Raw genomic sequence first — 26,568 nt, 5'->3', positions numbered from 1 at the left:
TTGGTCTTTCACTTGAACAGTCTGCCAAGGCTGGCTCAAGAAATTACATGATTTAGTGGAGTATTAACACATGCCCACAGTGTTTTACAATATGTTTATGCTGCTGCTGCACCAACTTATGATTTACGATAATAAATCTAGTTGCGCTACCATTGGTTGATATAGGGAAAAAAAGGTTTCATCACAGATCACTAGAGAAGTCAAAATTATTACAGCCAGATTTAGTGCTCACAAAAGGATAGCTGCAAAACATATTTAAATAATTAATAGTCTTCTAATGGCATATATCAAGTCTTATTCTGCCTTCTGGTTTAAGTAAAATGGCAGATCTTGGATTTCAAACAGAAGACAAAACATTGATCTGACCTACTTGTTAGCACAAAAATACAAAATTTAAGTCTGGAATTTTAAAATCCTCCACACAATTTGCTATACAGTCAGTTTAATAGTAGTGCTTCCCCCAACTGTTACAGAAGCAAAACTGAGATTGAAAGACTTCCTGCATATGACCTGGTCATGGTCAAAGCTAGAAGAGATGGAGAATACACTTAGGAAAGTGTTAAATATGGGATTTCATTCATCATCATCATCCAAAGGTACTCCCCTGAGTCTATTCTAACCTTAAATCTATTTCTTGCTTTTTGGGTTGCCCATGACAGCTGCAAAAATGTATGTCATCTGGATAACAGCAGAACCCCCCTACTCGCTTCACAACAGGTAAATAAACTCAACTGCATGTATGACGTAAGAGGTGCTCTTCAAATATTTCTATCGATTAGATTTTTGGAACAGTAGATGTGTAGATTGTACCACATTTCCACAAATGATCTTGTTTGTTTTTTCATTTTGTTGTGTTCTATGTTGCACTCCTTTTCATCTTTTTCTCTCTTTCCTTTGTAACATATTGATTCTGATTAATTACATCAGCCGTTTTTCTTGAGTAAAACTCATGGGAGTCTCTGCTTTTGTACTTTGTAAAAAACTGTAAACTAATGTTCCAAAAAATAATAATAATTAACTGAACAAATAAACACAAACCAAATTAAGGAAACGCTTTCAAATGAATTCAATTCACATGAGCCTACTGTTTTTCTGTATGAAAAATTTCCCCGTTACGTCATGCAGAGAACCCACGTGCTATGTTACACGAGAACTAAATGAATCATAACAGTGAACTATAGTAATAGGAATGAATATGTTTTCCTGTGATATATTTCTTAGCGTTGTGTCATACCTCGATGTTCTTACTCGCGACGTTCTTCACAACAGCAGGAAACAGCTCCGATGCATTTTTCCCTTTGGCAATCAGCTGAAAATAAAATTAGACACACAGCAATGGTTAGAGTAATTTTAAAATAAAGGTTTTGCGATTTGCCCAGTGTGTGAATTCCCATCATGCACTCACCCCAACGATCCTTTTCATGGCCTCCAGTTTGAGAGACTCCTTGTTGCTCTCCAACATCTCTTTAAGGTCTTCATTCCTACGGACAGAAAATATTGTTGGTCTTATTATGGTCAACATTAGACGGGGTGAGGACTGCTGAGGTGGACTTGAGTAATCAGCTTCAGAAGTTAGAGATTGACCAAAGGTACTGTGAAAGCTCCATGTCTACAACATCTGTGTCAGCTTCACAGATTACAGTCTACACCTGCAAGGGTCACACTGGCTCCAATGGCTCTATAGGAGTCACTGACAAAGCACCCAACCTAACAGAAAGAATGTTATCTTTACCAACACAACAGCTGCCTCACAACAATTTCTGTTTTTTAAATACCTCCGCACTCACATGATGACCATGCTCATTCCTCGGTTAATGCTAATGCTAACAAACAATGTCGTTGTAAAACTACACAGCAGGTTGTTTGTTCCACAAAGGGGCTTAACACAGAGAGAGGTAATGTTCGGATGGAAAACAAAAAATGGGACAGAGATACCAATGTAACCAATACCTGTCTACCTCTGTCGGTTGGTCCACCACGTTGGTCCAGACAGAAATTTCTCAACAAATATTGTATGTATTTACATGAAATTGGGTAGAGACATTCATGGTCCCCACGGGATTAATTTTAACGACTGTGGTGATTCTCTGACTTTTCATCCAGCGCCAGCGTTGGGTCAAATTTTAATTTGTACCATACTTTGGTCTATCACCAAATACCTGCAAAACTAATAACGTTCCCATCAGCCTCACCTGTACTTGGTTTAGCACTAACTAACAATTGTTGGCATGCTAACACGCTACACTGAGATGGCGTCATTGAGAGCATGTTAGCATGTTGAGGTTAGCATTTGATTAAAACACTGCTGCCGCTAGTGAAAGCCCCACGGATCTGCTAGCATGGCTGTAGATGTTTAGTCTTGTTCCATCATCAAGTGTGTCTTAATTCCAATAACTGCCACTAGAAATCTGTTAATCTTACAGGGACCTATTGCTAACTAAAATGGTTCTACAATGAGCTCTCATTTTTAAACAATAAATGTATTGTATTTTTCCTGTATTTTCTGAAATACAATAATCTATCAAGTAAAATAATCTGAACACCCCAACCGTTACTTGATCTTTTTGTTGAAAAACTCTGATGGCGATGTATCAGCCAACAGTAATTTTCTTAACATAACACATAATACACATAAGCAATCTTGACATGAATGACTTAGATTGTTTTTTGTGCATAAGTGTATGCAATTTAAGCAAGAGTTGATAAACCAACTTGTCAATGCCTTCTGGTGGGCAACAAGTGGGGACACTTTTTCTAAATTAGGTTAAATGTAGTTTGGCATTTTTTTCTATCTGATATATCTACAACAGTAATCTGAAGATTAAATGTGGATTCCATTACCAGGTTGAACAGATGCAGAATACTAAACAATTAGAATGATTTCAAAACATTATTTTTATGTATCTACATTTTTAAAAAAATGGTCACTAAAGAGACATGGTTTTAACTTTTTCAAACATTTTCTTTTAAATGACATTGCAAACTTTAGTATTCAACCGGCCAACATTATGAGGAAAAAATAACCGGACCTGAAACGTACAAAAACACACACAGTTTATGGTAATCTCACAGTTAGTCCAGTGGTGTGTGTGTGTGTGTGTGTGTGATCTTGCTACAGTACCCGGCTTTGTGTGTCTCCTTGGGGCTACTGTTGGTGTGTGTGATGGCCTGTTCTTCCTGACTCAGCTCAGCCTTCAGAGTGAGCTGTAAGTTCTCAGCGGACACCAGCGCTGTCCTCATAGCTCCCACTGCCTCCGAGCGCAAAGAGAAACCAACATCCATACCAGCTTTCCTCCACAAGAGCCCAAAAACACTTTCAACATCCAGTACTCCTTCTCTGTGTGTCTTAGCTGTCTTTAAAAAAAAAAAAAAGTCCACAAACCCAGCTGACTGTATTTCCAGCAACTCCAGAGTGGAACAGAGCTGTGGTAATTTATTTTCCCTCAGGCTGTGTTCCCTGTTCACTTGGCTTTACTCACAGTTGTCCTCTCGTCTCGTTGTTGTTCATAACTGTCAAAGCTGGGAAGGGTGGAAAACAGCACAGGCTCCACTGGCTTTGTGCCTGTCATTCACTACTCCCTTCCTCTTCTCTTGGGCAAAAAAGTCACAAGATTACCCACCAGCTCGCTAATGGCAACTCTTCCTTACGCTTGAGGGTAGTGCCTGCTCACTCGGGTAAGACCTCTCTCCCTCTGCTGAAGTCCATATTCCCTCTGAAACTACCTGGCAGTCAGCTATAGCCCAGTGATATCAAGCAGTTACTCCTCTCTTCTTATATATGAACATTTTCCTCTAGAAGGTAGCCTATCTGGCTGTGTTTGTGACTCTGCCAGTGTGTGACTGTGGTCACTTCCCTCCAGGGGAAAAAGGAGGTCCTTATCTACACTGGTGGGTAAACACTGAGCTACTTTTAATCACCTCCACTCTACAGTAATTCACTTTAGTTTGACAGCACCAAGAGCACATACAGTGCCAAGTTAGGCTGAAAGGGCCAACAGGACAGGCCTACATCAAAGATAATAGTACCAGGCTGAATGTCAGGAAATACCCCCTGAACACGTAAATGGTACGTTCTGCACATTCTTTGGGAGTAAATTACTGATCTGATTAAAAGTTTGCTGAAAGGAGACACCTAAACACACCAAACAGCCAAATATCTGCAGCACAGCTGGCTGATTATAAGATTTACAAATCTTTTTTCCACCACTACTGAGATCGATTATATATTATATACATTTACCTATGGCAGTTTCCTAATGAATGTTTATCATAAATGGGCCACAAGTGCATCCATCCAATTTAATGCCTTAGTTATATGTAAGGACAAAACACATTTAAATACATGGTTATGGTTTCTCAGTAATGCAGCTCTGTATTTCACTGCTATTTGGGGGAACAAACAAGTTCAGGGTTTATACTAATCACTGTGCTTGGTTTATGCAGCCAAATCTGTCCATAAACACACAGAGTTAGGGTTGACGGCAATTCCACTGGTCTCTTAAAGTCAAGCATGGTATGAAGGACAGCTGGACTGTGGAGACTAGTGCCTCCTGGTGGCCTTGAGCTGTACCAGGCGGCAGTTACTTTGGGTCTCAACATAGTACTCTATTTTTTTACTGACTGCCAATACACGGCCAGGGCCAGGAGATGGATTTTAGAGCGGGATTTTATAAGGTTGGTAAACAAGGTCCCTCTCCAGAACTGTATTACATTTGATTTTACTAAAACAAAGTTCCACATCTGCTATTTTGTCTTGAGTAAAATGCTGCATCTATTTTTCAGAGCACTGTCACGGATATTAATTCGTAGATCACTGGCAAGAAAAAATACATTCAAAGTGCCAGACAGAAGAGGGAGTGGTATAGGTAGTTAGGTAGGTAGAAATATGCCTAAGTGAAAACTACAATAACTAATTCAAGGCCTACCATGCAAATTCTCATTGTTCAACTTTTAATAACTTGGAGAGTTACAGGTAAACCAGAATAACTCAGTGAAACCCTGGTTAATTTGGTTAAGTAACTTTCTGACCTGACCTTTTATAGTAAAGATATTTCAACAGTGGGAGGTATGCTTCTCTAGCACAGCACAAGGCCTTCGTCAAGGGCACAGAAAACCGACGTGGTCTGAACACTGGACCGCATTCCTCCTTTGTTCAGCAATGAATGAATGAAGAGATGGAGTCAAATTTTTAAAAGATGGAGTCAAATTAAATTAATGAAAAACCAGGGCTGTATGACGCATTTTAAACCAGTGTATCACACTGAAATGAAAATAAATACTTCCTCACAATGTCTAAAGTGTTTCTCTCTCTGTACTATCTCTCTACAATAATTTTGAATTTTAGAGAGACAGTTGAGATTATTTTTGCATTATCTGAGAAACACTGGCCATAGCAACATAACAAACAACAATTAGAAAATCTGAATTCACATGATTCATGTAACTGCTGCCAGTAGCCTGATAACATAAGTTAGCGAGGGAAAGATGAGGTTCTATCAAGCCAATCTGCACCGTTTCAATCAATGTTTTTGCCACGTTTAACACACCACACACACACACACACGAAATACAACCCCATTAATTAGCATCACCTCCTCTGCATTCAGTCTTTTGCAGTGCTTCTAAGTTGAAATATAACTGCTTTCTATGTCGAAAATGTAGGAGTCTCTTAGCCAGTAAATTATTAAGCCAACATAAACCTCACTAATAACATCCTACCTCTACTGAAAATAACAGTTAAAGCTCAAAATCCTATCTTTAAATGCAGCTCAGGTAAATACACTATGTTCATACATCAAGTCCATACAACCAAACCGCTCAGGCACAGTGAAATATCTCTTTAGTCACAGATAATAAATTCGTCACATGTTTCCATGCCTCGCTAGGGCCTGACATGGAGCCCTCAGTCAGTAAGAAGAGGCCTTCAAGACTACAGAACATTTCAGGAATGTTGCTGTGCCTTAACATGTGATAATCATTCAGATATTTCAAATAAGAAAAACACAACTTGATTTAATTTTAGCTGAACAGGCTCTAAATATGTCGTCAACCGCTGAAACAAGCTGGGGCTAAGTTTAAATAACAAATTTGTAAGTTACATAAATGCTAATACTAAGAACAAATACTTGCCCTTGCACAGCACATTTATTAGGATGCACAGGCTTGGGTAGATGGACACGTGCAAACAGAAGCATCATTCATGCCCCTTGTATTTTCTTTCTGGTCCTCCAGCTTGGCCTAGAGGTAAGTAAACATATGACCTAGCCTTGCCTCGCCTCACTGGGTAGATGGTCACATGAGACAGCTTAGAGGTTATCGTTAGCATACTAAGCAACACTTAACACTATAACAAGACTCCATCTTAAATTTCATGGCAAGAAAAACGGTTGCTCAAAAAGAAAACAAAACAAGAAGCTGCAGTGTAACCCGACACAAAAGTCGGTCGGATTTTAGGAAATTTAGTGACACTCCACCCGCATTGCTTGTTGGAATGAGTACACAAAAGCCTACACTGAGTGTTTTAAACTGACTGAGCAGCTTGCTAGGTCTGCGCCTGAAGATCTGTTACGGTGTGTAGCTTCTCACCCAGTACAAGGGCATTAAACTGAAGCAGCAAAGGCGCATAATAACTGATTTTACAAGAAATTCCAAAACGCAAAGGATGTTTACGACAACGATTGGCCGCCCTCTAGTGTCAGGTTTCTGAGATGAAACTCAAAACACGTGACCAAAACATGCTGACAATCCAGTGTGAGTTTTAGGACAATGAGATTTTATTTAAAAATGGTTATGACAACATGATGCAAAAGATAATTATTCTCTATGACTGTTTCACCCGGAAAAGACGGAGAACCTTGGACACCCACGTGGCTATATCAGAAGCTGATATGGTGCGTTAGGTCCAAAGATCTTAAGTCCTGACAAATTCTCTTATTTACATTTACATATTCAGTTCAAACTGAATATGTAAATGTGAGTGCAGATAATTCTTTTCCTATCTATCCACACAGGCATTATGGTATTAAGGCTTGGCCAAGCATATAAAAAAGATTATTTAAAGCCAAATTCAAACAGCTTCAACATTTTGACTTAAATATGAATTCAGTGCAGAGCTGCATAGATTAGTCGGTAGACAGAAAAATAATCAGCAAACTATGTTGTTAATTGTTTAATCATTTTTAGGTCATTTTTCATGCAAAAATAGAAAAGGATGCCGTTTTCAGGCCCACAAACATGAACATTAATTCTTGCTTTTCTCTGTTTTAAATGATAGTAAATTTAATATTTAGGGGTTTTGGAACGTTCGTTTAACAAGACAAGACACCTGAAGATGTCAGCTTTGACTCTGAGAAACTGGGATGGACATTTTTCACATTTTTTAAAATTGTATATAGACTAAAAAATTAACTGATTAATCGAGAAAAATAATCTGCAGTTTAATAGATAATGAAAATAATCATTAGTTGCAGCTCTAACTGAATGCCTTACTGCTTTTCTATATAAAGCCCTAATCTTTGGAACCAAACAGTCTGTTACACATTTGTTTAAAAGGGATGAGTTTTTACCACTGAACAAATATGTGTGAATTACTAAATTGCCAGTTTGGTCACAGGCTGTTAGAGAAGCCCTGAGGAATCAGAATTAATCTGCAAATGTAATTTAGTGCAGTAATACTAATGCGCCTAATAATATGCCTACGATACACACTCATCCTGTCTATATCATGCGATGAAACCAAATGTACCAATCAATATTTTACCACTGATACCAGAATATTGGCTACAAGTTGGGTGATTCAGATCCACATTTGTATTCTGCACATATCTCTGACAGACATAGCAGGGTCATAGCATTTAAGTCTCATTAAAAATGGTCAATATAGCATTTATTTTAAACTGCGGATTAAACATGGGAGAGCTCTTATATACTAACGTCACCGCTTAAAAGAGGAACTTGTGTACAAGGTAAGCTCATCAGAAGTTGTGCATTAAATAAGCACAAACTGAAGCAAGACACCTCCGATTATGACCTAATGGCAAATGCTTCTTGTTCCCAGGGTCTTAGCTTATGGGGTAAAAGCTAGATAATGACACCTCTAATGACGAGTAACATTTTGCAATTCTCCTCTGGAAACATTACTTTGAGACATCTGACCACATTAGGATAAGGAATGTGGTGGCCAGTCCGATCCACCTGCAGGCTGAGATGTAAATCATTGCTCCAGTATGGTTCCAGTACCTATACGATGGCTAAGTTATGGTCAACCGCATGAAATCATGAGTGCTTGTGGTGGAAGGGTCACCATTTTACACAGAGGACTTCACTGTTCACTTGCAGTATGTGGATGTACAAAAAAAACCTGCCTCTGAAAAAGACAATGCGATGCCAACCTCAAAAGTGTAAGAAGCTCACTCCTTGATAAAAGTACAATGTACTGGGTTTGGCTAATCTGCAGCATCTCCTCAACAGCCTCATTCTCCATAATATGCACACTTTTTGCCTGCCTTTAACACTGTGAAGGAATGTGGAGGGCATGCAGTCTGAAGCCTGGGTGTCATTTCTGCTGATTCTCTGACGAAAACCACTACTGTAGTGATTGGAGACTCAGGGAACTGGCTCAAGATTTGTTAACTGAAGCTGATCTGGAAGACTCAACAGTCTGTGTCGTTTAGATTAAGTTAGACCTTTCCCAATGCTATTTCTTACTAACTACGTAAAGTCATAACGACAAATGAAATAAGGTTCAGAGGGGTTGGTGGCTTTGAATATTTTGTCAACACTTTGGGTCCGATTTTCATTTCATTTCATTGTGAAGCCATTTTAAGGAAAGTGAAGGCACTCAAATTTTCATAGTTTGCACATTACAAAAGAAAACGGGACTCACTTTCCTCTTTGCGTAAATCACACAGCTCACACAATCACTTCCCCTCCTGACTATGGTTGAGTCTACCAATGTCAATGGCCAGAGGAAGAGTACCAGCTCTAAACTGACAAAAGCTCTTGTCCTGAACTTTATACCCAGCATCTTCCTAGACTCACGACTGGGTTACAAACAGCACAAAGTGGTCAGCTGCTTGTTTTAGGTTATATTGTGGTCATTTGTTGTTAGGTTGTGTTTTATCAAACTGCTTTCTTTTTTTTTTTCCGTGTCAAGTAATTCAAATAAAAATTGGAAAAACTCAGGAACTGTAGTTCTTCTCCATCAAATGAGAACTGTGACATTGCAACCAACAATTACTTTCCATTATCAGAAGACCATTCTGACCATTCTAATAATAATAATAATTATTATTATTCTCTGAAGCCAAAGTGAGCACATTCAAATGTATTGCTTCGTCTGACCACCAGTCAAAAACCCAACGATGTTGAGTTTATTATCCTAGAAAACAAGTTGGAAATTAGCAAATATTCACATTTGAGAAGCTTCTACCAGTAAATGTTTTGCATTTTTGCTTAAAAAGTGACATAAACAATGAGTCAATTATCAGTATAGGTGGAAATGACTTATATCTCTGGACTACTGGTTGGTTTCTGGGTGACTTGGAAATTAATGAACCGTCCATGTAATTTATAAGTCGGGGTCAAAAGTGGGCCCAACTACAAAATATTAAGGGGGTTAATCCAGGGGTTAATCTAAATTTGCTCTCCTTTGCGAAAAGTGGGTTTATCTCGGCGGGTAATCACTGACGCACAGGGGTTAAATAGAACAATACCGCCGGTGTCTGATACACCCAAAACGGTCGTCTAATCATGGACATTTCTGATATTTAGGACACTGATATTTGACCGCACCACGGCAAACAGCTAACCGACATTCGCCATCGCTGCCTGGCTTGTTGATGCTCCGGGGTCGGGTCTTTCTGGCCTCTTTTCAAGTCAGCCTCGCGGAGAGTCAGCCCCATGTACTCGACCACAACCGTCTAACTTTACCGACAATGAACCTCCCTGACGGTGGACGGAACACACGCTGGGCTGTCTTACTTTTTAAAGTCAGCGCTGAAAAGTCCAAAGGCAGCTCCGGTGCTGGAGGAGGTCGGGGTGCTCTCCTGCCCCGCTTCCACCGCCGCCTCCGCTCCTCCCTGGTCATTGTACAAGGCCCCCGTCGACATGCTCGATAAGTAAACGTCTCCTGCACCTCTTTCGATCTACAAACTGTTCATAAACGGGAGAATATGTTGGCAGCGCACGAAGTTCCCGCAACGCCAAACTTCTCCAAGATTTTACCCAAACTTTTTTTTACACGCAGTAGCGGAAGTGTGAGCTGGACAAGTTGGTGTCACATGACAGGGCTTCAGCCGCGGACGGGTCATAGATCTAGAGCAACTAGAAGAGAAAGGTTGGTGATTGCTGCTGAAACTGCTTGTTTAGAATTTCTAGATCTATGGTCGAAACGCCCCGAGCCGGTTTGTTGCCAAGGTAGCAACGTTACTACGGCACTTATCAGACAGGAAGTAAAGTGAACAGAAAACGAATCCAACGTAAAATGCAATTGATTGCATTTTCACACAAAAGAGGACTGCAGATTCTGTCCCTTGCTTGGTTTTTGGATTAATTATCTGGGTACTTTAACGCTGTTTGGCTGGAACGAAGACTTCACATTATCTTGCCTTCTGTAGTGTTATTTTTGTAATATGATTTATGTTTAGTGAAGTTTTTTTTTTGTTTTTTTGTTGCAAGCTCCTTCTTGGTATGAGTTGGGATATGAGTACGTTGATTCATTACTAAGCATTTAAACCCTGGCAAACAAATTCCCCAAATGGTCCTCAACCCTAACCACGAGCTGAAGAGCGGTTTCTTCACAATTTCCTTAAGTAAAGGTACAAAACAAAGGGGGAATTTAAAAAGCTTTTGAGTCCCAAACACGTAAAATTATCCAATATTTCACAAAGAAGCAACATAAGTAAAAGTAGGCTACAAGAGCCGTCGATATCTGTAAATTTAGCTACGAGTTAGGAGGACAGATCTGATATAAAAGTTTTACTTGGGTGTACTTTGTTAGAGATAGCTCACTGCTTAGTTTTGTTTTGTTTTGAAAAGTAGGACGTGACGTTTCCTTACTTCCGCCTGGTTCTGTCACATTTGATCCGCTGCTGGTGACCAATCCCCCGACGCGGTAGCATCTTGGGACGCAGTCCCCACTTGACTTCGCCTCCGACCGTCTCATCACCTGCGTCCGTCCGCCTGAAAGAGAGCCTGTGTGTGTCTGTTTTTGTTTTTGTTTGTCTGTTTTTTTTTTGTTTTTTTTTTGGTAGCAGCTAGCCTATTTAAAACTTTGGTTTTAAATATTAGCTCCGAGACACATTGAACGAGAAGGACGCAAATACGGAGTATGTCGGATTTCGACAGCAACCCGTTCGCGGACCCGGACCTCAGCAACCCGTTCCAGGTAACGTTAGCTAGCTGAGGCAGCCACATTAGCGCTAGCTGCTGCGTTATTTCACATTAGTAACAAGTTACTCAGCCAAGCAAGACTAGCACTGGATAATCTGTCTTAAACGGCTGCGATAAAGCTACTGGCGGACTAAAAACGTTAAATCACTTTTTTTTGGCAGGCTTTACTTTTGATTGTCGCTTAATTTGAAGTGACTTTGGCTGACCGGAGTGACATAAAGTGCAAAGGTAATTGGTAGTGTTGTGCTAGACCTGCAGCTGTTATCACTGATTCAGAGTGCAGCTTGGCTGTGTGCTTGGTGTTTTAATCACTCCATGTCGTTTCCCTGTTGGCACCCTGTTTGCAGCACTCAGTTTTAACCAGTAACTGTTTACTCAAGTACTGTACTTAAGTACAGATTTGTATTTCCATTTTATGTAACTTTATACTTCTCACTCCACTACATTTCAGAGGGATATTATATGATTTTTATTCCTCTACGTTTATTTCATAGCTAGAGTTACTTGTCAGGTTAGGATTTTGGCATTAAAAAACACAAGTTTATAAAAATACAATGCATTTTTAAACATTAAACCAGTGTTTTCCAACTCTTTTGGTTAAATACAGTGTATGGGTTGTTAGCAGTTCCACCAAAAAGACACGAAATCAAAGAGAAACTTAAATAACTTTTTGAGGCCAAATAAGGTAAAATAATCCAGTACTTAATATTAATACAAATTTGTGTATCAGGACCTTTTCCTGTCCCATTAATCATCTAACGACCCATTAGATATATCTTGTGACCCTTTGGGGGGGCCCGACCCCTAGGCGGAGAACCAATAAACTAAACTGCCTGTATATGAAATAGTTCAGATCTGCAACAATCAGTCGATAAGTCAGGCAACAGAAAATTAATCTGCAACTATTCTGATAATTATTTTCTGACTCGCTACAACAGTAAAATACTGCTTACGCATCAGTATTATTTATTGCAAGGGGCTTTGGACAAAAGTCTCCCAAAATAAATGTAATGTAATATTAACAATCTTATAATGTCATGTATGATAATATATCAGTCACAGGGGACATTTTACTGCAGAAGTACTTTAGCGTTTGACTTTTAATGCACATTTTGCTGATAATACTTACTTACTTGAGAAAAGGCTCTGAATACCTCACTACTGCTCTTAACTTTCCACCTGTGAAATTCTTCCATTTACAGACTTTCAAAGGGAACATTGCGCACACTTTTTTTTTTTTTTTTTTTTTAACAGTAGATAAACTGCTGTTCACATGTTGTTCCTGTTTTCATGCCAGTCAGATTTCTGTGTTGTAATAGACTGGGCGTTAAATAGATAATTTAGTATAACCCTTAAATTAGGTTAAATCCCCATAATTGACTTTTTTAGACCAACCCAGAGATGATCATGCTGAGGGAATAAATCCTGATAACTGTCATTTGAGTGACTCTTACAAACTGCTTCTCAAAAACAGAGAATTAAATGACAGCGGAACATATTGAGGTTGTGTGGTTGTTGGTTTTTTATTTTATTTTTTTATTTTATTGTCATGCTTTCCTTAGGCTGTTGGCTTTATTTAGACCTATAGACAGCTATAGACAGTCTTGTCTTTACAGTGGCATGTCATGGTTGAAAGCATGCATTTGATCATGTGCTCTTCGGCCCTTCAGTGCCTTCCTCCCTGCCTCTCTTCGTCATCATGTCAGGTGTACTAAAGATGGCCACTGACGGCAGCAACTAATTTGCATTTTCTTTAGAGCTCAAAAGTTTAGTCGATCAATTGATTAGTCGGGCGACAGAAAATTAATCTGCAACAATTTTCTTCATCAAAAAATGCCAAAAAGTCCCTTTCTCCGGCTTCTCAAATGTGAACATCTGCTGGTGCTCTATGAAATTAAAAGGAATATCTTTTGGTTTTGGACTGTTGGCCGAACAAAACAAGCAATTTGAATATGTCAATTTGGGATTTGGGATATTGTGATGTGAATTTTTCACTATTTTTTTGACATTTAAGGGCCAAAGATTAATCAGTTAATCAAGAAAATAAGCAACAAATGAATCAATAATTGTTCCAACCCTAATTTTCATTATGGATTAGCATTCATTATACTTTAGATAAATTATTTGGTTTGTAAGGTCAAAAATAATAGGTGAGCTGCAGCTTTTTGTCAATTAAATCGTTTCATCAGTCCAAGTTCAATCAAAATTAATTGGAAGCTATTTTGATTGTCGAGTAGCCACTTAAGTAATTTTTCAAGCAAAACGCCAAACATTTGATGATTTCAGCTTCTCAAATATGAGGAGAGAGAGAAATGTGAAATGGACCACTTTTGCGGTTTTGGACTTTTGGTCAGACAAAACATAGCATTGAATAGGCTAATGTGCTGGGCATTTGTCACTGTTTGTAATGTTTTACAGACTAAATGATTGATCAATTGAGCAAGAAAATAGTTGGCCGATTGATCAGTTATGATCGCTATTTGTAGACTTAAATAATAGTAGTGCCTGTCAGAAGTTACCAGATTTATAAGTGATTTATTAAGGTAGTTTACATCGCCAAACAACATGTTATGAAGATATGATACGAAGAATGCACATTTGTTAAGACATTATAAGCACATCTGAAATTGTTGATATAGAAATGAATAAGATGAATAGTCAGGTAAACGTCCAATTCATTTTCTTTTGATTGAATAAGTATAAAATGCCGTTATTGACGATTACATTACATGGCCATAATAATTGATTTTCTCTCATTTAAGAGGCTTTTATTTATTGCATAAACTTAAAAAAGTAATCCGTCCACCATCTTTATCTCTCAGCGTGTGACGGCCAAAGATGCTGACGGCACAGTTTGACCATACAGACAAACAAAAAGTGAATTATTGTTGGGGCCCCCATTAACATAGTGACACGACTAGTGAACCCCTGCTGTTCTGCCATTTTTCTGTCATTCGTTGGCCCACACTTTTTGGCCCGAGGAGAGGTGGAGCTTTCTTCCCTACTCTGAGCTATCTTCAATAGTTCATGAAATCATATGGTGCCATCATGGTGACATGTGGTGCAAGGACCCACGCTGGCACCTCTCCTGCTAAATATCATCACTCCCAGTCATGCATCAGATTGTTCACTCTGTTTTGGCCTATTTCTCTGGATGTGGGCTAATTACAGAAACTAGGCTCCCATGTCAGTTAATGAAAAGCTCTATATGGAAGCGTAGATCAAACATTTGATGATCTCTGTAGCTTCACAATGCGAAATGCTGTAATTTCATGTTACGTACCGCAGCTTCACCTTTAAACACAGTACAGTAGGCAAAGCGTTGAACGCTTGGATAAAGTGTCATCAATTTATGAGATCTGGGCAACTGCTCATGCAGAACAAAGCGTGTTTTATTCTCGGCTAAATCAGGATCACGGTGGATACAAGTTCACTAGTTTGTGCTTTGTTAGGTGACAGGAAATCCATAACATTGAAATTAGTTTTCACACGGGCAGATGTGCAAAGGGTGGACCATGCGCGGTGATGATTGACTATAGATTTCAAGATGAAAACTCAACACTTGGTGAATATGCTTGGGTTTGTTTGGCTGTGCGGTAGGGCAGCATTAAACTTTAAACACGGCCAACCCTATGAAATATTCATGACCCTGGTCTGGTGACGAGTTGAAGCCTGCGTGTGTGTGTGTGGCAGTGCGAGAGAAACTCCTAGAAATTTTAAGAGTCAGAAAGACAGTGAGAGGGCTACACTGAGACTGGATTGGGGTAGCACTTCAGGAATACGCAGATTGGATGTTAATCTTGAGCTGCAATTTGAATGAAACTAGTGCCTGACTGACAACAGCTGATGGTAAGCATATTATAAAAAGAAATGTATGAAAATGTATCTTAACTGATGCCAGCAGGAGCAGGAATTTTACATGCAAATAGTAACAGAAGATACTAAATTATTTACTTTTTAAAGTTTGACCTCCTACACAGTAGTTGAATACGTGAACATACTGTAGTGGTACTCCAGTATTATAGCTACTCATCAGTAAACTATAGTACAGATGGTCTTAACAATGCAGGTCTGTGTCTGACAGTGGTGGAGGAAGAACTCAGATCTTTGATTTAAGTAAAATTAGCAATACCAAAGTATAAAAATACTCCTTTACAAGTAAAAGTCCTGTATTTAAAATCAGTACAGAAGTATTGGCAGCAAAATATACGTCAAGTATCAAAAGTGAAAGTACTAACGCAAAATGGCACCATTCAGAGTGTCATATTTCAATATATTGTTTGTATATTACCGGAGTCAGATGTGATGCCTTGACATGTAAGACGCGTTTCGGTGTTGTCGAGGTGGAGCTAATTTTATACAGCAGTATATCTTTACATCGTTGGTTAGTTTTTCTGTAACGACGCATCATATTTTGTAAACTCATCTTATGTTTTTATATGTAAAATTTTACTCTCACAAGTAACTAGTAACTATAGGTGTGGAATAAAAGTAGTCCAGTAAAAAGTACAATATTTCACTCTGAAATCTAATGGAGTAGAAGTATAATGTAGCAGAAAATCTGTATAGTCGAGTAAAGTACAAATGCCTTGAAATCAGTACTTAAGAACAGTGCTTCAGTAAATGTACTGATTTACTTCCACCACTGGTTTCTGAATGTTTTGGCTTCATCCTTTATTTCAAATTGTTCACATGGTAAAACCTAACATTCTAGGCTAGTCATGTCTGAACACGGTTGTTAAAATATGTTTGCAAATCAAGAATGTGGGTAAAAGGAATGAAAAGGGCTTTTCAGCAGTTTTTCCGTATGGCGCGGCAAACTAGAAAAACGCCAAATTTCCCTTTTTAACTCTTTCTTTAGCAGCCAGAAGCATTCGCCCCCCTACTGAAACTCATAGACTTGGCTATTTATACATGTCTTCCCGTGGAAATTATTGGAATCATCCCGTCTTTGCCAGTATTGAATTATAGGCCTGCTGCATTTTGAATAAAGAGGGCTGTTTGGACTTGATCTGACAGAATAATGGAGGGTTTTTACACATTGATGAGCCATTTTACTTTTACCGTAGAGATTCCACTGGTGTCCTTGATTAAAAACACGACTGTAGACATATCAAGATTGTGGTTTTCTCATAACAGACTTATTCATCACACTTGGGTAATTTGTTTGTAATGTTTTGTAATGTTCTCATATGAGATAATTTTATTCCGCTTTCTCAGGATTCATCAGTGACCCAAGTAAGACAGACGGGTCCCCCAGGGTTGGAAGAGTACAATCCCTTCACAGATGCCAAACCAGTGAGTGCTTTCACAGATTAACCAGTGAGCTCATACATCAAATAGTTTTGGACAACAGGCTTCAGAGGATTTATTTAGTTCAAAGCCAATCCTTGTTTTTTTTTTTTTGTTTTGTTTTTTTGACTTCCACAACGCCAATAGGGATGGAAATATAATGGTCACCATTTAATTAAAAATTTTGTTAAATGGGAAATAAGACAAATCCCTGAGCATGTATAAATCCCCAGGGCTCATCAGTCCTACATATTCTCCTAGACATGACAACCAGAGAGCTTTGTGACTGTTCTTTTTAATTGAACTGCACAAATCACCCAAAAACGAGGAACTGCTGATAATTCAGTCAGTCAGTCCCGGTTAATTGTTTAGCTCTTGTTCTCACTATTTTGAAATTATTTATTACCTACACTGAAAATAAAAACGGACCGTTTTAAAATACACAGTCCCACCTGGGGGACAGTTTGGCCTTGGTAGCGCTACTTCAGGTGTGTTTTGGTCCGTACCGGACTCAGTCTTCACACAACCTCGACAAATAATACATTGTTTTATAAGTCTCCTGATTCTGTCTGTGCAAATCATTTCAGGATCCTCATATCACAGCAACAGCTGTTGACACAGAATTGGTTCAGACTTGTGGCTATGGCTCCATAGTGTTTTCCACAGAAAAGGTCCAACTACAGACCTTATGTTCCCTTTTTTATGCCAAAAAAATAGACAAGGCCAAAAAAAACCTTTCTACCGTGTCTCTGCCACTGTAACTTTGGTTCAGTATCTCTTATTCTCATTCTGACTTTTTTGGTTGGAAAATCTAAAGGGCTGTAAAATGTGTTCAGATCTGAGAAGCTTAATGGGGATAATCAGTCGGTCGAACTGCTCACAACTTTAACCAGGGACGAGGTGTTACAAGCAGACACTGCTCCATTTGAAGGGGTCACCAGCCAAAAAAACAGTAAATTAGAGCAGGGATAGTCACCCTGGACCTTTGGGAATACTGTGTGTAACAAAATAATCTAAGCCCGCCGGTCCCTTTACTAGCTTTTTAGAGCTTTCTACAACTGGTTTATTTGCTGGAAAAGACTATGAGATGTGTTTTAGGGCTACAAAAAACTAGTGATCAAGTGCCATCATGCTTGGATTTGAATATGATCCTCAACTGGCTTTAATTCTTTAATTTTAATGTAAGAAGAATAGGTCATATCACATATTTATTAAGCTTCCACGTATAGTACAGCACAGCAGTTTCCGACTAACTGGAGGAATTATAGTGCTTATATTTTTCCAGTTACAACTCTGCTCTTGTATATTGTTATTATCCTGTTAGGGGTTACTGTTTATGAGACCAGTATTTCGAGAGCTATTCACCATTTTGAGAAAAATAACTTCCTCATTTTGGAGCATTTGAGAAATTATACCAGACTGTTGGTGATGTGTGTTTTTTTTTTTTTTTTTTTTTTTTGCAGTGTCACAGCATTGTGTCAGCTGTAATGATAACAGGGTTTCACTATAAATGTACGTATGCTTCCTCCATAGATGCCTGCAGGTATGGCACCCAAGACTGCTGCGCCCACCATCAGCGCACAACCCGCCATCATGAAACCCACGGAGGAGCCTCCAGCCTACTCGCAGCCTCAGTCACAGGTATTACTGACCACAGCTGGACCTCATACTGCCCAAAAACAGCTACTTATTCATTATTCTATGGTCCACTGAGAAATTGCAGGTTTCACACACACTTCTCTATATTGTCACCTTGCTGATATTATTGTGTGTGTAGGTGTAAATATATATAAGCAAGCAGACTCTAATGGTTTAGTCCAATATCACCAGGAGAGATTTTTTGAGTGTACTGGAGGCAGAAAAATGCATTAACACAACAGCTGGTTTCATGCCGAGTTTGTGGACCGAGAAGCAGCTCAGCAGGAAGCTGTCGCTATCTGTGACTGGGCTCTCTAACTCCAGGCAGACAGGAGATGACTTGTGATGCTGCATCTCGTTCGTAGGCAGACTCCTGGGAACATGTTGTTGTGATGTCTCTCTTTTACAGCTGTCCCTGTAGAGAACTGGGTTCATTCCAAAAGTACAAAAAGAATTTCTACTGAGCTGAAAAAATAGTCAGCCAAACAGTCTGACTGACAATACACCCTCCCGTACTTTTACCAGTGTATTGACATGTTTTGTTTTGTTGTTTTTTTTTGTTTTATATTGTGTGTGTGTTCGCTTAGCAGCAGACGCGAGCAGCTGCCGAGCTCTTGAGGCGACAGGAGGAGCTGGAAAGGAAGGCCGCAGAGCTGGACCGCCGGGAGAGAGAAATGCAGTCAATCAGTGCTTCAGGAGGTGAGCATCAGACTCCAGCCTACAGCTGCAGATCAGTACTGTCACGACTAAAAATTATACCGTGTTTATTTGGGGGGAAAAAATGACCTTTTTCATCAGGAAAAAGCTTTTTCTGTGGTTGGGACCAGAACATTATTTGGTTAAATCACTTGTTTTCCTCTGTCACACTTTTAATGACCACACACTTTTCACATAAGGAGACAAGATCTTAATTTAAAGGAGTAGGGTCAACTCTTGAGAGTTATGCGAGAAGATCAATACCACTCTCGTGTCTGTATGCTAAATATGAAGTTCGAAGCTGGAGGCAATTAGCTTAGCTTACCTTAAAGACTGGAAACAGCTAGCCTGGCTCTGTCCAAAGGTAAACAATCCACCTACCTGCACCTTTAAATGTTACTAATTAACACATACTTTGTTTACTTAACTAGTACACAAACAGAAATGCAAAAATGCCAAGTGGTGGTTTGACAAGGAGTTACCTCCTGGTACTATTTCTTGGCCGGAGGGAGTGACTTTCACAAGTCTTTTCATTACCATGTGGCCACCATGCAAGTAGCAACGATGCCATGAAGTCACTGCACACTGCCAAGAAAAGGCATAGGCAGGAATAGTTCATTTTTGATGTTAATTGCTAATTAGTCCAATTTAAAGATTTACCTCTGGACAGAGGCAGGTTAGATGTTTCCCCCTGTTTAAGGGCTTTATGCTAATCTAAGCTAATTGCATCCTGGCTCTAGTTTCATATTTATGTGTACAAACATGGAAGTCAATCTTATCAAATCCTACCAAATTCTCGGCAAGAAAGCAAATGAGCAAATTCCTCAAAACGGCTTGCTATTCCTTTAAATTCCCATAGATCCTTTACAGAGAGGACAGCTTACGGTTTCTATTTTGAACCACATTAGCCACAATAAACGGGATCTCTTCCATGTCTCATTACATAACAATAGTACATCACATCAAACGATGCTGTGTTTTTATTTATTTTTGACGCTGTTAACATGCACGCAAGAATCCAGTCAGGAAAGCAAAGAATGAATTTACTGCACTGCACATGTACTGCAGTAACCGAGTTACTGTAAATCACATGCTGATGTGCAGCTGGTCAGTGACCCTATTCCCCCCCCCCTGTCCCTGATAATATTTCTGAACCCTGGCCAGCTTATTTTTAAGTGGTAGGTTATTAGTGAATAGCCAGAAGAAGAAGATAAAACATGAACTCACGTTACTTTTAAAACTTTACAGTCACTCACAAGCTTGACTTGTATTTTCGGGTTTCAGGCAGGAAAAACAACTGGCCTCCGCTCCCAGAGAACTTCCCCATGGCCCCCTGCTTCTACCATGACATTACAGTGGACATTCCTGTAGAGTTTCAGAAGACAGTCAAGATCATGTACTACCTCTGGATGTGTGAGTAGTGGTTTTTGTTCCTTTATTACAGTGTCAGTCTGTCGGCCCACCACTTTGGTCCGCGCTGAAATAGCGATAGGATGAATTTCCGTGAAATCTTTGTACAGACGTTCGTGTTCATCAGAGGATGAATCCTACTGACTTCACTGATCCCCTGACTTTTCTTCTAGCGCTATCAAGAGATTGACATTTGTTGTTTTCAGATAAATGTTCGGACAAGTGTGTGATGGATTTTTGGGGGGTCGATGTTCATATTTACAGCTGCCATTCACACTTTTTTTGGCCTTTTCTGCCAAAATCCAACTCTTCCAACTTATAGAAGGGGGAGGGTTAAAAGATACAGTCTTTGTAAGTCTTCAACTGCATGCAATGCAATAAATGTCCTGGTTCCAGTTAATATGTGTGTCACAGTATCTGTAGATAGAGTTGTTCTTGGCCTAAAGACATAAGAAGTTTATTTTCAGTCAGGACTCTTGAACACGACTAGCCTAGTTAATCAGATCTAATTTGCTATCTCTGTCTTCATAAAACACAAAATCATTTTGGAAATGGCTAATAACAGATTTTTTTTTTTTTTTTTAATGATGATTTCTTCAAAAAGATACTGAATTAGGGGTCAGATGAGAAGATCAATTACAGTTGCAATATTTCAGGGAAACTCCGGAATAAGAGCAAGTACTTTTCCACCCTCTGCAGCCTTTGTAGCTCAGTCCTAGTTGTGCTTAAAAAGTCTGTGATTCAGGGAGTGAGTGGCTTCCACAGGAATTAAGTAGCCACATGACGAGGACATGTGTTGCAATCATGTGGCCTGATGAAGTGACTTGGTCAGGTGATTGCTTAAAGCTTGGTTTAGATACAGACCTAAGAGCAGTAGATACTTTAAAAGCAATAATCTTTCCTCCCTCCCTTTTTGTCCTTTAGTTTATTCACAGATTGGTATCTGATAAAAGGGATTTCATACTTTCTGTATTAAACTAAATAAATAAATAAACTCCCATAAGACAGGATCTTTTCCAGGCTCAAGTAGAGACCGATCCTGAGCACAAGTGTCTCCCTACCATCCACCCTCAGTTCTGGTATGTCAACCAGCAGGCTAATGTCATATTTCACACGGTGGTGTAAAACCCACTCAGTTTTACACACACTGCTACTGTACATGTACAGTGCCTTTAACTATGCAGTCACCATTAGGACCCTAAGAACAAATGTTAAAGATGAATTATTGAGTGTGTGTGTGTGTGTGTGTGTGTGTGTGTGTGTGTGTGTGTGTGTGTGTGTGTGTGTGTGTGTGTGTGTGTGTGTGTGCGTGTGTCTTATGTTCTCAGTCCTGCACAGTCTTACATGTTAAAATATTTAATCATCAGTGCTTCTTCCACTTCCATCATGAACTTGACTTGGCAGGACACTGGACACTCCAGCCGTCGTCCAGCCTACTTTCCAACCTCTGACATACAGTATACAGTAACGCACCAGGGCTACCACACTGTCCCACTTTCATTAAAAGCTCCATGCAGTTATTTACTGAATTTTTTTTTTTTTTTTTTTGCCTCTCTTTCTCTCTCTTCCTAATAATACTTCAGTTCACACTGTGACGCTGCTCGCTAACATGATCGGCTGCCTGGCCTGGTTCTGTGTGGAATCGTCACGTGGGGTGGACTTTGGCTTGTCGATCCTGTGGTTCATGCTCTTCACACCCTGCTCCTTCGTGTGTTGGTACAGACCACTGTACGGAGCATTCAGGTAAAGAATGCAAATGTATCTGCATAAAAGAAAAATGTTGTTCAGGCACTCTTAGGCAGAAACAAGGAAATTAGTTGTATTAAAAGCATTTTAAAAAAAAGTGGAAATATTAAAAACGGATTGATTACACAAGTCATGATATAGGCAATAGACTGGACATAAATAATATCTCATCACATAATAAAATAACCAACAAATACATAGATCTGTCTCATTGACATTAAAATTAAACTTCCAGTAGATTTCCCTTTATAGCAGTTCATGTAAATACAAATGTGGTTATCTTTGATGTACAAATTAATACTCCGCCACTGGTTGTTCATATCCTGTTTTTTCTTTTTCTTTCTGCAGGAGTGACAGCTCATTCAGATTTTTCATTTTCTTCTTTGTGTACATCTGTCAGTTTGGCATCTACGTTCTCCAGTGTATTGGCATCACTGGTTGGGGAGCCAGGTAAGGAAACAGGGCACGAAGAGACACGCAACACAAATATTTTAAGCGGCTTTGTTCGCGGGGAAGAAATTAGTATTATTGATTTATAAGATGCTCTTTAATTGCAGTTTGTCTTTTAAGAGCTGCAACAATGAGTCGATTAATCATTTAGTGGTTGAACAGCAAAATAAATCTGCAACTATTTGGATGATTGTTTAATTGTTTAAGTCTTTTTTTTTTTTTTTTTTTTTTTTTTTTAAGCGAAATGCTGAACATTTGATGGCTCCAGCTTCTTAAATGTAAAATCTCTTTTAATTAAATATGTTTATCTTTCTGACTGTTAGTTGCACAAAACAAGACATTTGAAGACATCATCTTGGGCTGTAGGAAAACATACTGAGCACGTTTTACTGTTTTATGTACCAAATAATTAACTGTTGAGTGATTTTGAAAATAATCGTTGCTTGAAGCCCCAGTGTGATTATGACAAAAATTGTTTCAAAAAATTGATTTGAGCAACATATGAACATATAAGTGAACATTCAGTTAAACTGAACTTAATAAGGTGATTGTTAGTAGCAGATGTTGAAAAGACTAATAGCTGGAGTTAGGTTAAAATAAATTTAAACTGATAAGGCTCCCTCCTGTTTTTTGTATTTGTTCAGATAATGTTTAAAATACTGATATCAAATCCGCACCCAGCACGTATGATAATAACCTTGAACTGAATGCATCGTTGACCTTATTGTAATCAACTTTGTAAATTTATTCATGCTGTGATGCTAAAGGATAAGCCTGGCATTATTCTTATATTTTCTTATTTTCAAAAAAAAATCTCAAAAGACCGAAACCAGCAATGTGTTAGTCTTTCTCTAAACCTTTTCAATCCTCCCTACCGTGTCCGTAGCCCGTTTGTTCCTACTGAGGAAATAAACCTTTTACCACAGGTCAAAAATGTGTACTTTTTTTTTTTTTTTTAATACTAAAACAGTTGGACACTGTAGTTTTTATTAAACACTAAATAGGCGGAAATATTTTTGGCGGCGGACTAGTACACATTTGGTTCTGTAGAGTATTTGGGGCAGCAGGACGGTGTGTGTGTGGGACTGACTCAAAATAAACTACAGTGTGTGTGTGTGTGTGTGTTCAACGCAATGAAGGATCATGTCACCCAGTGCAACAGTTTGGCTCATTCATGTGTTTTTAATAGTTTTTGGAAACAATGGAGCTCTAGGGCGCAGAGCCATGAGATATATCACGCTTTGATATACACACACACACACACACACACACACACACACACACACACACACACACACACACACACGACTTGTTAGTTCGATCAGTTTATCATTGGTTGTGGTCCGTTCGTGGGATTTGTTGACAGTAAATAAAATCTCCAAACATGTCCTTTTAATGACGTTCTTGTTCCTAGCGGGTGGATCTCAGCTTTGACTGGCCTAAATCACAGCATCCCAGTGGGCATTATAATGATCCTCATCGCTGCTCTCTTCACCTCGCTGGCCGTCATGTCCCTCATCATGTTCAAAAAGGTACCATAGATACACAACAAGCCCAGAAGATATTCAAGTAGAGTCTGCTACCACCCGTTGAGCCTTAAATCGCCTCTCCCCTTTCATCCTCACCAGGTCCATGCGATGTACCGTACCACCGGTGCCAGCTTCGAGAAGGCCCAGCAGGAGTTCGCCACAGGCGTCATGTCCAACAAGACGGTCCAGACGGCCACCGCCAATGCCGCCTCCAGGGCTGCGCAAGGAACCTTAAAGGAGCAGATCTGATTGGCCTAGACAGCTCGCTCGTATCTCCGTCCAACCGTCGACCCTCTCCTCTTCCTCCTCCTCCTCCTCCGCTCACAAGTGCAGCACCCAGCCACAGCTGAGCCGAGTAACCTGTTTAAACGCACGGAGAGTCCTTCAGGCTTCTGACAGTATCTGAGTGGTACATGTAAGGGCACCTCAGTGACCTATGATCTGTGATCTGAGTCTGAGAGAGAAAACCACTACTGGGATCGTTCAAACGGGGTCATGGCTCTCTCCTGCTGTCGCACTCTGCCCCGGCAACATTCTACACCCTCTTCTCTGACTCTGGGACCCCCTCACTCTCACCACTCAACCAGCGTGCTCAACCTTATTTTTTCTGTGTGAGTTTGCGTGCGTGAGTTTGCGTGTGTATGTGTGTGTCTGGCCAACTAAATGAATGTTTGTGTGCCTATTTTAAATGTCGGTGCCGCCTCGAGTCTTGTAGACGGTAAAGTAACTCTAAGTTACCTTGGCATTTCCCACCATCAACCATCGTAGAAGTTTCGTGCACCCTGTGTGTTCTGTCATTTCTCAACTTTATCAGTTCATCAAACGAACAAATGGAAGTCATCCAGTACTCTCTACTTGTCGGAGAATGCACATGCAGCAGAAGATTTCTTTTTGCTGTTTTCCATGAGTACACAACTTAACACTGCTGCCCCTGGTGGAGGGACTTTGTACTGCTGAAGATGAATGCTGTGCATTCCAGTTCACTGCCTTGCCTTCGACTTTTTGATCTGCTCAGAATCACCCAAAATCTCATCTGTTAAATATCAGAGACTCACTCCAGTGGACTGTAGGGCTAATGATTGTTTTCCTTATCGAGTAAGCCGCCAGTTATTATACTGATTCATCAGTTCATTGTTTTTCCGATTACGATGTCAGATGAAGGTGAAAAAATGCACAAGGAGAAAAATTCACAGTAATAGATTTGTCCAAAACCCAAAGATAATCAGTTCACAATGATGCAAGACAGAGAGAAGAGCAATCAGTCGCATGTAAGAGTCAGTTTCCACAAATGAAGCTCCGCCAGATGTGATGTAGGAAACACATCAGGACTAAGAGTGTATGCAACATGGTGACCATGTTGATGGGCCAAGGAGAAGACGATTATGCTGCACAAGTGATATGAGAGATTTCTTTCAATTATTTTCCCGCTGTGAAAAAATTCTCAGACTTTGAATTTATTTTAACTAACTGAATTCAAGCTGATCCGAGCCGTTGTCCTCTCCTTTCTAAAAGCACTACACAATTTTCAACAGCGACCTCTCCTGCCTTCGAGCAGTGTTTGATTCTCAAAAGATTTTTTACTTTGGGTGGAACATCACTTTAAAGTCTGCTCTAAAGTTTTGGTTAGTTTTTTTTTTTTAAATCTTTTGCCTATAATGATCTACACATACATACGAGTTGCACTTTAGATCCGCTCATTAGATTCTTTGTCTGCGCAGATTGAAGGATATTTGTAACATTGGCCTCACGCCTTCCTGCTCGTTAGTCTAATCCATACGTGTGACGTGCACCAGCTGAGTTCAGCTGAGAGTTCAGATCAAGCCTGCCTTTGGTGTGGTTTCCTCAAAATGAAGCTAATGAATGACACTGTTAACATGCACCAAGGGATCCACCCATCTGCATATACGTCTGCACGTTAATACAGTTTTGGAGAGGAAAGTTTAACTCGCCTCCAGCTCCTCTCCAGTGTTCTGGAGATTTACCTCAGTTGTACTCAGGATGTACTCTTCACTTGCATGACGAGGTTAAAAATGATACCAGATTGTACAAAATTAGACACAGACTGGCCCCTGGATTTGTGCTGTAAATTAATATATTGCAAAAAAAAAAAAAAGATGACAAAAATGTCCAGTAATGTTGACGTAATGTTCTGATAATTGCAATTTGAGAATTGTGAATTGACTATCAGTGAATTCCAGCAAAACCACAATCAAATGCCTCAAATCTGAAGATAGGGTCATTCTTGTGAGTCTTGTTCATTTCCAGTTTGTGGTCATAAAAAATGTTCGCATGCATTCTAACCGCTAAGATGTCTTGAATCAATTGAATGTGTCTTTCTCTAAATACTGTACGAGTTCGTGCTGCATCGGTGGGAGCTGCAAAGCGGATTTCACTGTTTGAATGTGTCTGATTTCTC

The 26,568-nt window shown here is 39.5% G+C and overlaps 2 protein-coding genes across 4 annotated transcripts in view; one reads left to right on the top strand and one right to left on the bottom strand.

Moving 5' to 3' along the window:
• Positions 1-10,299, bottom strand: part of ap3b1a (adaptor related protein complex 3 subunit beta 1a) — a 60,628-nt gene extending 50,329 nt beyond the window's left edge. The window contains exons 1-3 of one of the 2 annotated variants that reach the window (XM_040157440.1): positions 9,982-10,299; positions 1,406-1,481; positions 1,235-1,309 (exon numbers count right to left, since the gene is read on the bottom strand). In XM_040157440.1, coding sequence (XP_040013374.1) covers positions 1,235-1,309; positions 1,406-1,481; positions 9,982-10,109 — 279 coding nt within the window. In that variant the 5' untranslated portion in view covers positions 10,110-10,299. Of the gene's footprint in view, positions 1-1,234; positions 1,310-1,405; positions 1,482-3,121; positions 3,836-9,981 lie in introns of those variants that run through there. The other variant, XM_040157438.1, reaches the window with a different exon arrangement.
• A 684-nt stretch (positions 10,300-10,983) lies between these two features.
• LOC120806615 (secretory carrier-associated membrane protein 1-like) lies at positions 10,984-26,265 on the top strand. 2 transcript variants are annotated; one of them, XM_040157953.1, is made up of 9 exons: positions 10,984-11,386; positions 16,612-16,689; positions 18,217-18,324; positions 18,912-19,020; positions 20,302-20,430; positions 22,011-22,170; positions 22,522-22,623; positions 24,038-24,155; positions 24,252-26,265. In XM_040157953.1, the coding sequence occupies exons 1-9, from the start codon at positions 11,330-11,332 to the stop codon at positions 24,399-24,401; spliced, it is 1,011 nt and encodes a 336-aa protein (XP_040013887.1). In that variant the 5' UTR covers positions 10,984-11,329; the 3' UTR covers positions 24,402-26,265. The 2 variants fall into 2 exon arrangements, with proteins under 2 accessions (XP_040013887.1, XP_040013886.1); XM_040157952.1 differs by having other exon boundaries at positions 10,985-11,386; positions 18,909-19,020.
• Positions 26,266-26,568: the final 303 nt, after the last annotated feature.

The sequence above is a fragment of the Xiphias gladius genome, chromosome 20 (genome assembly GCF_016859285.1).
Source record: "Xiphias gladius isolate SHS-SW01 ecotype Sanya breed wild chromosome 20, ASM1685928v1, whole genome shotgun sequence".
Taxonomy (NCBI): Eukaryota; Metazoa; Chordata; class Actinopteri; order Istiophoriformes; family Xiphiidae; genus Xiphias; species Xiphias gladius.
Note: the sequence above shows the minus strand (reverse complement) of the source record. Positions and strands in the feature narration are given on the sequence as shown.

Bases quoted from the DNA above. Each gene is read 5' to 3' on its own strand.
- LOC120806615 (XM_040157952.1), top strand. From the start codon at position 11,330: ATGTCGGATTTCGACAGCAACCCGTTCGCGGACCCGGACCTCAGCAAC. The intron at 18,325-18,908 runs GTATTACTGACC...GTGTTCGCTTAG, and splicing joins ACTCGCAGCCTCAGTCACAG to CAGCAGACGCGAGCAGCTGC. The intron at 22,171-22,521 runs GTAAAGAATGCA...TTCTTTCTGCAG, and splicing joins CCACTGTACGGAGCATTCAG to GAGTGACAGCTCATTCAGAT.